General features: G+C 51.2%; 1 protein-coding gene across 1 annotated transcript in view; it reads left to right on the top strand.

The window, feature by feature from the left end:
• VTI1A (vesicle transport through interaction with t-SNAREs 1A) overlaps positions 1 to 10,658 on the top strand; it is a 372,209-nt gene extending 361,551 nt beyond the window's left edge. The window contains exon 9 of the mRNA XM_057530932.1: positions 10,410 to 10,658. Coding sequence (XP_057386915.1) covers positions 10,410 to 10,449 — 40 coding nt within the window. The 3' untranslated portion in view covers positions 10,450 to 10,658. The remainder of the gene's footprint in view (positions 1 to 10,409) is intronic.
• Positions 10,659 to 10,981: the final 323 nt, after the last annotated feature.

The raw sequence follows: 10,981 nt of genomic DNA, 5'->3' as shown, positions 1-10,981 counted from the left end.
GGATTTTCATTACCAAACAGCATCCAGAGATTATCTACTCCACAGAAGAAAGGAGGGGGAAGGAAAAAAAGGAAAGAAAGGAAAGCAACCGTCTTTCTCTTCCTCTCTCTCTCCTTTTTTTTTTTTCCTTTCTTTTGCACATCTTTTCTTTAAAACTGTCAGATCATTTCAGTATTTCAAATCCGAGGAAAACAGCCTGCCTGCTGCTGTATTTGAAGTTGTAATGGTGTCAAAAAGTCACGACTGACTGACAGCCGTCAGTCCCAGAGGGGCTCATTAAATCATAAAAACTTGACAAGGAAATAATTGCGCATCGCCAGCAACTTGGCGCCTGTTTAGACGTTTTTATTTTCTTTCATTATTAGTCCCCACCATTACGTTCATTAACAAATTGCGTTAAACTGTTAAGGGCTAATGATTTGTTTATCGCTTTTTTTTATTATTATTATTTAAACATTAGCTGTGTCATGTGGTACCCAAGCAGCCTCTTGCCATCATCCGACGGAATATTTTTCCACTCCGAGCTCTGGATACTGTTGGAATATGAAATAGATTATTCATTACTCTCCTCTTTGCCACTGATTTGGTTTCATGTAGCGTCTTCCACAGAGAAAGATGAAAACTTGTCAAAAATAGGTTATATCTTATTCGAAGGGGCAACAAAAGCAGCAGGTACAGGCACACTTTAATATTTAATTAAGGTGGATGTTAACCCCTTTAAATGACTTTAGCTGTAAGTTCTATTCAAATGCAGAAGACAAAAATAATTGTTCTTAATTTGCAACCTGTTCGGCAGGCACTCTCATGGAGATAGCTGGAAATTTAGAGCAGCATTTCTAAATAATGAAATTTCCTATCATAAATATTTATAGCCGTTTGTCTACATAGTTGAGAATTAACTACCAGCCATGATTTCCTCATCTCTTTGGTTTGAACTGCTAGCCCAGTGGGGCACCGAGTGCTTGGAAGTGGAGGTGGCTTTCCTGGGAGAAATGTGTGTCCAGAGCCAAGGACTGCTTGTTGGTCATGGCTGGGGCTGGTTTCCGAGGAACCGCTGTGTGTTCCCTGTCTCTGGTCCACTTGCCTCCCCCTTTAGCTGAGTGTGTGGTTGGAGGACTCCGGTCTGGAGTGAAAGTAAGTAGGGACTTCTCAAAAGAACACTTGTGTGTCCGGCTGGCTGGTGCTGGGAGGGTGTGATGGGGGCACGTCTGGGCCGTCTTTGTGTCAGCAATGAGCTCACTGCAAACAGTGCTTCCCTAATAGACAACAGAAGCAGCACTTTCCTGAGGCTGACCTTCCACCTTTTTTTTCCTTTCTGTGAAGTGTTTGGCTTTTCCATGGGCTGTGAGCCTGCGGGAAAAAGTTCCAATATCATCATCATCATCCTAAGTCAGAAGTCAATGGCATCTTCCATGCTGTAACTGCTGGACGCATCTGGTCACCCTGTTTGATTCGATGAGTTCACATAACCATACAGCCACTCTGAGAGCCCTGGTTCATTGGCAGAGCTGGGGTGTTCTGGTCAATATCAGGGAATGGGGAGTACTTTTCTCCCAACCTCTTTCTACTTCCACCCACCCCCATCCCCAGAGAGACCAGACCCCTTGGGCAGCTTCTCTGTGGATGTGAAGGGGAGAGATGGTACACGTTCCTTGCCCAGCACGGCACCTCTCAGCGTCGCCCACACAAGGACAGATGGCCCTACAGGAGCCGTGGCGCAGGAGGGGCCAGCGGGTGTGAGCCAGGTGGGGCCTGGCCTCGAGCCGCATGGGTCACTGTGGGCTTAGAAATGGCAGACACACCAGGGTCTGGGGGACCTCAAGCCTCCTTTTCAGTCCACTCCAAATCAGCCACACGACAACTTGCCACCTTTGGAATGGACTCTATACCTCAGCAAAAGGCTTGCTCAGAGCCGTTTTTCCAGAAAGAAGGAAGGAAGACTCTGTAGTGAGCCATCCCCAGTCTGACTCCCGGAGACACTGGTCGAGGTTACTGCCTGAGATGAGACGGCGGCCCTCAAACTTGGCCTTGCCCTATGCCATAACTCACTAACCTGAAACGAAACCCCAGGAAACACTCTTGTGTATATGACTTTACTCTGCCTGCAGCACATTGGACTCAAACCAGTGGTACCTGCGAGAGGCCGCCCACATTATGGGAATAGTCAGGTGGCTCTCAGACAAGATGTCAGCCTTTTTTAAATGGGGCAGGCGACTGTGTACACGAACAGCTCAGAAGAGTTCTTAAAGCCGTCGGCACTGCACCCAAGAAGGGAGCCATTGAAGGGTAACCAAGAGCAGCCAGGTACAGGCAAGAGAATAGGGTATGTGATTAGAGCCAAGGCTGGATACAGGGTCCTGAAGTGGGTGATGGAGCCAATGTCAGAGTCCTCTCCTGTTGTGCTGGAGGAAAGACACGCTGAGTGCTGAGAGAGACTGCCCATGTCTGTGAGGATTCCAGGTCAGTAACAGGTGAATGTTCCAGAACCAGCTTCCCAGAGGCAAGTAGGGCAAAAACAAGGTGGTGGGGCAACCAAGATGGTGGGGCAACCAAGATGGTAGGGCAAACCAAGACGGTAGGGCAAACCAAGACGGTAGGGCAAACCAAGATGGTGGGACAAACCAAGACGGTGGGGCAAACCTAGATGATGGGGCAACCAAGATGGCAGGACAGGAATGGGAGTGTATGAGGTTGGGAGTATATGAGGAGGTAAGGAACAGGCAATGTGCAGGTTAAGGATGGAGATGGTTAGGGGGGCTCATCCCAGGAAGTAGCCAAGAAGGAGGGACACAGGCAAGTAGGCCCCACTTTGTGCCACTCTGGGCCCCTCCTTCAGAAACAGCCAAAGGAGAGGAAAGGCAGGGTGCATATCTCCTGGAACCCTGGCCCAAATCACACGCAATCCCTGTTGCCTTGCCTCATGGGGCTCCCAGCAAGCTGTGGGGAAAGCACTTCCTTATCCTGAATCACCTCGCTACTTGCGCTGCATAAATAACGAAGATATCACAGAGAGGGGGGAAGTGCCAAGGAGCAGAGTTCCGGCCTGTGATTCTGTGAACCCATGCAGCACTCCTTCCTTCATCCAAACAAGGCCCTTTGGCGTGAATAATAGCTCAGCGGCCCCGAAGCCTGTATTGATCGACCACGCACGCTCCTCTGCTGAGAGCCGCCTGGACTTTCCTGGGGGCAGGACAGGCACCGCTCAGTGCGGCGCACCCCCTATGTCCCCCGGCCTCCCCAAAGTGTACTCAAGAGGGGACAGGACCAGGGGGAACCAAGGCCCTCCTCCAGCTCAGTGCTGCTTTGTTGCCTCAACTTTTTTGCTTTTAACTTATGTTGCCAGGAAAAGTACCTGAGTTGGAGAGAAGTGTTTTTTGCATGACGAGATCCCACAGAGTTGAGAACGAATACAACCTCGAGCTCCAGCTTCTTTCCAGAAAGTTCTGCCTAAGACCCTGGCCTCAGAGGAGCCCTCAGCCTGCACTTACGGAGGCCCACCGTATACCCACCATCGGGCTCGGCAGTGTACCTCACTGTACTGCATTTTCCTCTTAATCTTCCCTGTCTTACATCATCAGAAGGGAGAGGAGCTGAGAAAGTGGCTAGAATCCATCACCTCCTTGGGAGACGGGAGCTGCTGCTAAATTCAGTGGAGAAGTGTAGGCCGTAGGCTGGTAAAGGCGGGGACAGAAGCCTGCCAACCCCACTCCCTGAAGCTCCGACCACACTGCCCCCTTCCCTTGTTCGCTTCTCTTCTGGACACAGGAGGTGGCCAAGGCCTTGGCCCTCTGAAGGGTGTACAATTGTAAGGTCAGCCAGGGCCCTGCATGGTGACACCCTATGGGCTGGCTGGGAGACACCTGAAATGCCACCTTTAAAGACTCACTCCTTTGGTTTCTGACCTTGGACCCTGGAAAAATGCAGATTCATAATCCCCTAGGCAGCTTCATCAGCCACGATCCCTCTGGGTGAACCTTTCCGGACTGACCGTTTCCTGTGGGAGATTTGGCATTTGGGGGAGAAGCGACCCACCACTCAAGGGAGTAGTTAGCGGTCTTTGGAAGAAAGAGGAGAAGGGAAGGGGGCCTGGGTTCCCTGGGACCAGCTCTCTGGAGGCTTCTCCTGGCATCAGCTACCCTTCTGGGTAATGGATGGGTTACCGGGGACACAGCCTTGCCCCAAAAGTCCACACACACCCGGCCAGGGCCCAGGGCTGCTCAGGCAGACACGGGGGTTCTGAGAACACGTGCGCTCTGCCGAGGAGAGGTAACAGGTTGAGGGCCCTTGGACACCTCCCGCAGCAGTGCCCTTGCTGAGAAGGAGGACAGAACAGGGAGGTAGGGGTGCCGTTAGCACAGGTTACTTTGGGGTCCAGCAGACTCCGTCCTTCTGTGAGCCGCTCCAACCTCCTGTCCAGGTCCTGCTGAAGGTGACAGGAGGCCAAGGCCACTGCGGTGCCCAACTTGACATTTAGGGAAGAGCCCAGACGGCTCACTTATGCCCTGAGCAGACCCTCCCCACACTGCCCTACCCAGGGGTCTTGGCACAGCGGGGCATTGTGGCCCTCAGAGCCTCTCTCTGCATCATTTCCATCTCCTCTTCATCCACGCCCACCCCTCCCAAGAAATCACAGAGCGAAGAGAGCTAGATGGCTTCAGTGAGCTCCTTATTGTCCCCAACGAGACTTCTAAATAATCAAATCTTTCTTTCCCTGTTTGAAGCATGAGAGGTAGAATCAGATTTATCCAGCTAGTCAATAAATATTTATTGAGCATCTACTATGTTCCAGGCCCCAAAGACACATGGTCAAGAAGATAGATAAGAAAACAGGTAAAATAACCCCCCAGCCCTGGGGCTGGTGGTCAGAAAGCTGTTTTCATGCCCAGCGTCCTGTCTTGCTCTCTGGTCTCAGGCAAGCGACTCTCAGGGCCTGGAAATCACATTGCAATGCCCCTGCCTCTGCCGCCTTCCACTGCTGCCCCTGAGATTAAGGCCCATGTCCATAAATTGCTTGGCGAAGTCCTTTCCAAACAGCAGTGCTGTGTGTTCATTCCTCCTTGCGATCTCCACGACTATGTTTGTGCGGTCGCCCCATTGGAGCAGGAGTAGGGCTGACGCTTACCTGGCAGTGGACGGGTCCTCGTGAGCACTGGCCCCTTGTGCAGCAGGACCAGCCAGGAGAGGCCAGGGACAGGAATGGGGACCATTTAGACTGGGACTGACTTGGAGGATTTTCTTCTCCCTGCTTATTAAATGATAAAAGTTTGACTTGGCAGGCGATCGGAAACCCAAAATATCATGAAAGGGAAAAAAGTTGCCGAGTGGCTAAGAGGTGCACCACGGGAGCGTGGCCGGGCTGAGCAGAGGGGGCAGGAGACGTTTCTTCAAAGGCTTCTCTCCCCTTCTTCTCCCCTCTCTGTCCTCCATGTGGAACGGGGAAAATAGAAGCAGAATCCAGATTTGGGCACGTGGGTGAGTTGGTCACCCTCCCCCAGCAGCACCCCCGGACACTGGAGACACTTTGAAGTCTGGGCACGTGGCACTCGGGGCCTGGAGGCGCCTGGGCATCCCGGCCTCCGGACGGGCCTCCCTGAGCTCCTTTTTGAGGAGAGATGAAACACACAGAGCCCGAGAGCGGGGTTTTAGAATGAGGAAGCATGGATCAGCGTCCCTTGAGCTCCATGCTGGCCACCTTGTTGACAGTTTGGATGGCAAAAGCCAAGCAGGTGGACAAGCTTGGGCTCACAGAGCCCTCAAACTGTGTGAGCTTTAGGGGCCATTAGGCAACCTGCTCATTTTCAGATGGGGAAACGGGGCTCAGAGAGGGAACAAGACTTGCTCAAGATCACCCAGTAAGTCGGTGGCAGGGCCAGGGGTGGATGCCAGATCTTCAGCCTCCGGCCGGGCTTCTCTCTTCTTCAACCAGCACCACATTCTGGAAGCCACGGCCCGGCCACAGGAACACTGACCTCCTTGGTAGTGTTGGCCTTCACACCACGGGGACCTACATTCCTCAGTGATGTTTTTTTAAACTGTGATGTACAGAAAAACTCAGTTCCATCCATGCTGGCTCTGATCCCTTTTTTCCCCCCAAATGTCAGATCTTTGTTCTTTGGAGGAACCGGCGGGGGAAACCCTGGTTCTCTCCTCATCTGAGCTTGAGCATCATTTCTGTCCTCAAGTCCCTGCAATCGCTCTTCACACTCCGCCGTCACTAGCCGCCCCCCTCCACCGAAAGAATCTTGTGAGAAACAATTAAGTAACGAGTAGAGGCCCCACCCTGATGCGGAGCCCCCAGGGGACACCCGGAGGAAACACCTTGGCCTCTGGTGCTGAGGGGATGCTGCTTTAGATCTGGGGGGCCCTGAAGATGCTCCTGGTCCGGGTGGTGGCAGCAGTGCATTCACACCCAGGAACAGCCTGGCGACAAGACCCACGAGGCTTTGGTCTTTTCTCAAAGTCTGGTATCTTCTGTGTTGAGTTGGGCCTCAGGTGCCCGGAGCTCTGGGCCCTGCTGTGCCTTTTGCAAGTCATACCCTGTTCCTGGCTTTGGTTCCTCACCCAGCAAACCAGCAAGTTGGGCTGGAAGGGAGGTCCCTGCCAACTCCAGTCATCCGTGGCAGGGAAAAGGGAATGTTCCCCACAAAGCAGGGCGAAGGGCCCAGGGGTAAGATGGCAGCCTTGGCATGTAGAACCTTCTGAAAGACCAGGAGATGTGGCCTCCTGAGCTTCTGAGTGGTCTTGGGTGGAGGGCCGGTATCAGGGGCCCCACACTCAGAAGCCCCCTGCACTTGGGGTTTAATGTTCTGTGTTGCTGTCTTGAAATTCTTAATAGTTTTATCTTTGTAATTGTGTTTTGCAGATGAAGTCTGATGGGACAGTGGACCGTGAACTGGGGGCTTGGAGCCTCCGCTCACGTGGTCTTGCCTCCCACCACCTCCCTGTTCCTGGGGTCTGGTTCTCAGCCGCTCCCTCTTCTGTCCCCTGGAACCCTAGTACCACTTGGCCTTCCCCTCCCCACCCTCACTCAGCATCCGCTGCCCACCTGCCCCCAACCTGGGCACAGGCATGGGGAGGAGCGGGGACAGGCATGCACACCCCACAGTATCCTGGGTGGGGCATGATGGCTGCAGCCCCCGCCCTACGCTGGCAGCATCAGGGTGCATTCATGGGGTACTCAGCAGGGACAAGCCTCTGGTCCCCCCCCCGCCCGATCCAGGTACCAAGTGTATCCAGTGCATTCTGAGGTTGCCCATCTGCTGAGAGTTGGGGCAGGGGGCCTATGGAAGGAGATGCCTGGCTCAACTTCCTGCCCCAGACCTGGGGCACAGCATGTCCGTCCAGCCACTGGGGAGAAAGGGAACCTGACCTTCAGGCTCCAGGGCAATGCGGGCCCCAAGCTACCAGGCAGGGCCCAGGCCCATGAGGGTCTGCACTCCCCTGGGAGAATCCCCATTGGCCCGCTCCACGCCTGGGGGAACCCTCTCCTACTTCTTCCCACCTTCCCGAGTCTGGCTTGTCTCTTTTGGCCAGTTTGAGGCACCCGGTTCTCAAGAACCACGAAATACAGTGTACAACTTTGGCAATTCCACACGTGTTAAATCTGCTGATATTTGCATTTTAAAACTGGCACTCTACAATATAAAAGTGAACGGTACAATTTGTGCTAATAACTTAACATTTTGACTTAACTTAGTAGAACATTAACTAGAAGTTTTTAAACACCATGAGAAGTGGAGAGAGAGACCAGGGATGAAAGGAAAGAGCATTTTTTTCTTGCTTTTTTTTTTTAATAGTTTTTTTTTTTTTTAATACTTTATTTATTTATTTTTTATTTATTTATTTATGACTGTGTTGGGTCTCTTAGTTTTCGTGTGAGGGCTTTCTCTAGTTGCGGCAAGTGGGGGCCACTCTTCATCGCGGTGCGCGGGCCTTTCACTATCGCGGCCTCTCTTGTTGTGGAGCACAGGCTCCAGACGCGCAGGCTCAGTAGTTGTGGCTCACGGGCCCAGTTGCTCCGTGGCATGTGGGATCTTCCCAGACCAGGGCTCGAACCCGTGTCCCCTGCATTGGCAGGCAGATTCTCAGCCACTGCGCCACCAGGGAAGCCCTTTCTTGCTTTTTGAACATGGGGCTCCATGTTTTCGTTTTGCTCTGGATCTCACAAATTTCGGAGCCATTCCCACCTGGATGAGTCACTTTGCCTCTCGGGCATCCATTTTCCTATCAGGAAACCAGACCATTAGCGTTGTGCTTCTCCGCCCTTGCTCACGGGCACATTATGAATGTGCACTTGGATAAAGTCCATGAAAGAGATGTAGAAACCAGTGTGTGGTGCCAATCCCCAGCCTTGAAGCCACAGCCCTTCTTTCTCACACAGGAGTTCAGCCCCTCCCTTTTGTGGGTTTCACCACCATCGATCGACAAGTCAGCCCCTCCCCCAGGCCTTCTCCCCAGGTGTTACGTCCTAGAACTAAAGCCCCAGTCTGACCACCTGCCACCTCCCATACATACAGAATGGAGGCGTCAGTGCCCGGAGAGGTTGAATCTGGAATCCAAGCCAGTTGTGAAGTGGAAAGGTGACAGCTGGCCCGACAGCTGAGCCTAACAGTGTGCAAAGACCACTTACTGATCTCTGCACTCATCCATCCTATTTTCCGGCGAGAATCAGAATTTCAGAGCCTAGTACGAAGCTCAGCATAGGCACCAAGGTGGCTGGGTGCCAACCGGGTTTGGGTTGCAGGATCATCTTCCTGAGAATCGTAAGAATTCTGATTCCAGTTACACTGCCAGGGGGAAGAGATGTCCATTTCAGAATTGTTTCCGAAGCTACCATAATGGAGGGGGTGGGTTTCAAGTGCAGCGTTCGATCTGCCTTGCCTGACATTTGAGGACTCACTATCCAAGGGTTGAATGGGTCCAGCCCGTCATATTCTATAAAAGTGTTGTCGCTTTAAAGTAATATGTATGGAGTGAATGAATGAATGAGTCCATTTAGATCAAGTTGCCTCAAATGGAGTCCAAATATTAAATTGCATACTCAACAGTGTCATGTCAGGAGAGAGGAAAAATTAGCTGACCTCCCCCACTCTGGCTTCTTTTACAGCCTTACCTCGATAGTGGATGATCTATCATTTTAAAGTTTTGGGTTTTTAAAGTTTGTCTTATTTTACTTATTATCACATTTTGAGTGATGTCTTCTGGCTCCAGCTCAACTTCCTCCAGATAATTCATTAGGCCTGCGAGCTGCTCCGGCGTGGGATTAGAACCCATGTAGTACATAGTCACTTTAAACTGAGAACTGCTAATTAATCGCTCTTCTCTGTGTAACTGAGCGATAGCGCTCCTTCCCCGAGGAATTGCGATTTCATGGTTCCTAATGATGCTGCGATTACATTATCTTCATCACTTAGACGGTGGGTGTCAGGAGCGATGGCTCGAAGCCCATCTCGGGGCTGGGGAGAAATCACTCCTAAAACCAAGGGGATGAGGAAAAGGAGTTCAAATGTCTGTTGCTAATTTTCATTAATGTGCTGCTGTTTCTTGCATCTCATTCAGGCATTAGTTTCAAGTTCCAACTTCCTCCAGCTCCACCGAACCTCACATTTTTTTTCTAATATTCACAGGGTTATTTTTTGTAAAATTCTATTTATTTGCTGTATTCCACATAATAATTTATTTCCAGCATTTATTTTCATTAGATTTCTTGGGAACGTGGTTCTACATATCGTTAGTACAGTAATACATTTTGATTGTTGTTTCCTGAACTAACTTGTATTATTTGATGAGTTAAATAAAATGCCTAATTCCAAAGTCTGCTATTCCCATCTTTTGCATTTGGATTATTTATCTTACTTCCTGTTCCCTTTCCTTTATTTTTTTTTTGTAAGTTTATTTTGTTTATTTATTTTTGGCTGTGTTGGGTCTTCGCTGCTGCTCGCGGGCTCTCTCTAGTTGCGGCGAGTGGGGACTACTCCTCGTTGTGGTGCGCGGGCTTCTCATTGTGGTGGCTTATCTTGTTGCAGAGCACAGGCTCTAGGCACGTGGGCTGCGGTAGTTGTGGCACGCAGACTCAGTAGTTGTGGCTTGCAGGCTCTAGAGCGCAGGCTCAGTAGTTGTGGCTCACGGGCTTAGCTGCTCCGCGGCATGTGGGATCTTCCCGGACCAGGGCTCGAACCCGTGTCCCCTGCATTGGCAGGCAGATTCTTTACCACTGCGCCACCAGGGAAGCCCCCTGTTCCCTTTCTAAATTGAAGGGGTATTATAAATCTTCAGTAGTGCTTTGTTACAATTTCTGTGCTGTGAGTATAGACACTGTCATTTTTTTTTTTAAATGATGAAACTTGGATCAGGTTTAAGGTTGCTTTTGAATACAAGTTTTCTTCTTCTTCTTCTTTAATTGCCCGAAGACATGGCTTTGAAGAGATGGCATCACAGACCTGGACGTGAGCTCTGGTTCCCTCATCGATGTGTTGGGATGATCTACTGAGCCTCAGTTTCCTTGACTGTAAAGTAGGGAAAAGATCAGCCACCCCAAGGACAGATATGAAGATTCAACTAGGTAACCCATGGAAAGCACCACCAGGCATATGATAAACCATCACCATCCCCTTCATCTTGATTAAATGAGCCGATCTGTGACATATCATGGTAGAGACACATGACTGAGGGTGGGGGACTTTTGGGTGTTTTGTTTTCTTTAAAGATTCTTCATGGGGCTTCCCTGGTGGCGCAGTGGTTGAGAATCTGCCTGCCAATGCAGGGGACACGGGTTCAAGCCCTGGTCTGGGAAGATCCCACATGCCGCGGAGCAGCTGGGCCCGTGAGCCACAATTACTGAGCCTGCGCGTCTGGAGCCTGTGCTCCGCAACAAGAGAGGCCGCGACAGTGAGAGGCCCGCGCACTGCGATGAAGAGTGGCCCCCACTTGCCGCAACTAGAGAAAGCCCTCGCACAGAAACGAAGACCCAACACAGCCATAA

The sequence above is a fragment of the Balaenoptera acutorostrata genome, chromosome 16 (assembly GCF_949987535.1).
Source record: "Balaenoptera acutorostrata chromosome 16, mBalAcu1.1, whole genome shotgun sequence".
Taxonomy (NCBI): Eukaryota; Metazoa; Chordata; class Mammalia; order Artiodactyla; family Balaenopteridae; genus Balaenoptera; species Balaenoptera acutorostrata.
The sequence above is the reverse complement of the archived record's forward strand: the minus strand, read 5'-3'. Positions and strand labels throughout refer to the sequence as shown.